General features: G+C 52.2%; 1 protein-coding gene across 2 annotated transcripts in view; it reads right to left on the reverse strand.

The window, feature by feature from the left end:
* Window positions 1–2,815, reverse strand: part of RRM1 (ribonucleotide reductase catalytic subunit M1) — a 24,927-nt gene that overhangs the window by 18,541 nt on the left and 3,571 nt on the right. For both annotated transcript variants that reach the window (XR_001878627.1, XM_017838894.1), the window contains exons 3-6: window positions 2,485–2,662; window positions 2,128–2,228; window positions 1,676–1,735; window positions 841–880 (exon numbers count right to left, since the gene is read on the reverse strand). Coding sequence is in view for 1 of the 2 variants with exons in the window: in XM_017838894.1 (XP_017694383.1) it covers window positions 841–880; window positions 1,676–1,735; window positions 2,128–2,228; window positions 2,485–2,662 (379 nt within the window). In the remaining variant the exon portion in view is untranslated. The remainder of the gene's footprint in view (window positions 1–840; window positions 881–1,675; window positions 1,736–2,127; window positions 2,229–2,484; window positions 2,663–2,815) is intronic.

Genomic DNA, 2,815 nt, shown 5'->3' on the forward strand with positions numbered 1-2,815 from the left:
CCTGGAGGTGTTTAAGGACAGACTGGATGTGGCATCAGTGCCATGGGCTGGGAACCACGGCGGGGGTGGATCAAAGGTTGGTTGATGATCTCAGAGGTCCTTTCCAACCCGGCTGATTCTGTGATTCTCTGATCTTGGTGCCTCCTCTGGACTCTTTCCAGCAGCTCCACATCCTTCTGATGTTGGGGACCCCAGAGCTGGAGGCAGCTCTGCAGGTGGGTCTCACCTGAGGGGGCAGAGGGGCAGAATCCCTCCTCCCACGCTGTGGGATCAGCCCAGCACACTGGAATTTTGGGGTCCCAGCACACATGGCCGCGTCCTGTCCAGCCTCTCACGCCCCAACTACACCCAGGAAGCCGGGGAGGAAGAAGGCTCAGTGTGACAGTCACTGCCAGCACAGACACACACAGAGCATGGCAACAAGGTACAAACAACGGCAGCCAGACTTCTCATGAAATCACAGAGTAATTCCAGTTGGAAGGAACTTGAGATCTCCAGCCCAACTCCTGGCCAAAGAAGAGCCAGCTAAGAGCACCAGGTCTGTTTATTCAGGACTTCACACAGTCAGGCTCTGAAAAAACCAAGAACAACCTGCTCCAATGCTCATCTGCTCTCACAGAGGAGAAAACCTCACTCGGATTAACAATTACAATCCAATCAGGTATCCAATCCAGAATCCAATTATCTTTCATCTCTATGATATTACAGTTAACTTCTGACCCTTCTGGTGTCCAAGGATTTCCAAGCCAAAGGCCTGCAGTAACCATCCCTGACAGCACATAATTTAATTAAATTGACTCAAATGGATGAAGAAGTGCTTAGCACAGGAACAGCTCTTACCTTTGGAGTTGATTTTCAGCAAGTAGGAGCGTTCGAGAGTCTTTAAAAAGAGAGGATGGATTTTAGCAGGCAGGCAGATTGGAATATTTAAATAAAATCCTGTTAAATCCCAACTCCAGCAACTCCACACTCCTCATCCCAGGCCTCACTAGCCCTGCACTCTGCCCCTCCTCTCCTTAATAGCTTAATCAGGCCATTAATGACTGAAAACCCACAAGCCCAGTGGAAGATTCCACCACGGAGGACTCTGGACTATGGAGTGTGGAGCATGGCCACGAAGTTCCACACTGCCCCTCCAGCCACAGGACCTCTCTGCAGTACCCAGAGCTGTGGAAGAGTGGAACACTCCAGCCAACCCTCCAGAGAGCCCTAAACCCACCGTCATTCCCAGAACCAAATCAACACAGCAGGGTGTGAGGGGAGCAGGAGGGGGGCTCAGCACACTGGGCTGGTGTGGGGGAGATGTTCCAGCAGCACAGGAGAGGATAAATGTGTGGGATGACACACTGAGAGCAACTGCTCCACAAAACAACGGGGAAAGCAAAAATCCCTGTTTTGGTTTATTAAGGATCAGATTATTTCCCTGAGGAATGGCATTCAACAACATTCAGTGTGACGTGCTGTGAAACAGAGCCCAACAGCTACAAGGCCTTCCAGCAGCAAGGAAAACTCCACAATTTATCCCACTGGGAGCTGCTTCGTCCAGGTTTTCACTCTTTGTCCTTCACAACCCCAGTGATGTCCCACCTCCTCCAGTGCCCCCCTTGCCCCATCCCAGACAAATCCACGAGCATTCCCATGCTTCCCAACAGAGTCTGAGTAATGTGCTCCTTACCTTAAAGCCAAAGTAGTTGTAGGAGAAGTCTCTGTCATAGATGATGGCGGAGTTGAGGCGCTGCCAGGGAACAACAGACAAAACTGACAGTCACAATCAGCCCTTGGGGCCTCACTGAGGTGGAACAATGCTATCCCAAAACCTGAACCCAAAACTCAGTCCCCTCTGTGCTGCCTCACTTTGCTCCAGCAGAGGGTACTTCATCTCTAATCACTTGTGCTGATCGTGGCACTGGGGACACCCAAGGAAATAGATTCTAGTACAGAAACATCCTTATGGGAAGGAAACTCCTCCACCCCCTCTTTTAAACCCTCCAGTCATTCCCTGCACTGGTTTCTGCATGGCCTTTTTGCCCTAGAACAAACATGGCTTGCTTAAAAAATTAAAATAAATTATCTGAAGTATTTCATTGAATTCTGAAAACTTATAAGTGGAGAAAAACAACTGCTCACATCTTTGTTGGCCAGAACTATGTCCAGAGTTTCTTTGGAGATCATTGGGGAGTGCTTCCCATTGTGAGGGTTGATGTAGTTGTAGAGATCCTCCATCACATCTGCAAAGAAAAGGGAAGTGAAAAGGACATCCCCAGGACTGCACCTGCACCACCTGGCACTGGGATTAGGGACGGAAGAGGCGGGAATGCCCATCCTCTAAAACAACTCCCTCCAGCCCCACAACCACACCACTGCTGTACCTGCTCAGCACGAGGCTGTTCCCCTGAACAGGGCACTCGTCCTGAGCTCTGCGTCCGTCCCCCAGAGCCCCCAGTCCCCAGTCACTGCCCCCGAGCAGCTGGACATCGGACCCACCGCTGAAGACCTTCTTGGTCTCCTTGTGCAGGTTGGACACGGCGATGCGGGCGGCCAGGATGGCGTAGTCGGGGTGCTTGGTGGTCAGCGTGGCCGCGGTCTCGGCCGCCAGCGTGTCCAGCTCCACCGTGGTGACGCCACTGTACAGCCCCTGGATCACCTTCATGGTGATCTGAGCCTGCAAGAGCAACGTTCCAGGGGTCAGGAACCCCACACCCTGACGGTTCAAACCATGGATGATGGGCCCCACGACTGGCAGCACCACACCCTGACGGTTCAAACCATGGATGATGGGCCCCACGACTGGCAGCACCACACCCTGACGGTTCAA

Source organism: Lepidothrix coronata, unplaced genomic scaffold, assembly GCF_001604755.1.
Source record: "Lepidothrix coronata isolate B3197 unplaced genomic scaffold, Lepidothrix_coronata-1.0 Scaffold367, whole genome shotgun sequence".
NCBI classification, from domain to species: domain Eukaryota; kingdom Metazoa; phylum Chordata; class Aves; order Passeriformes; family Pipridae; genus Lepidothrix; species Lepidothrix coronata.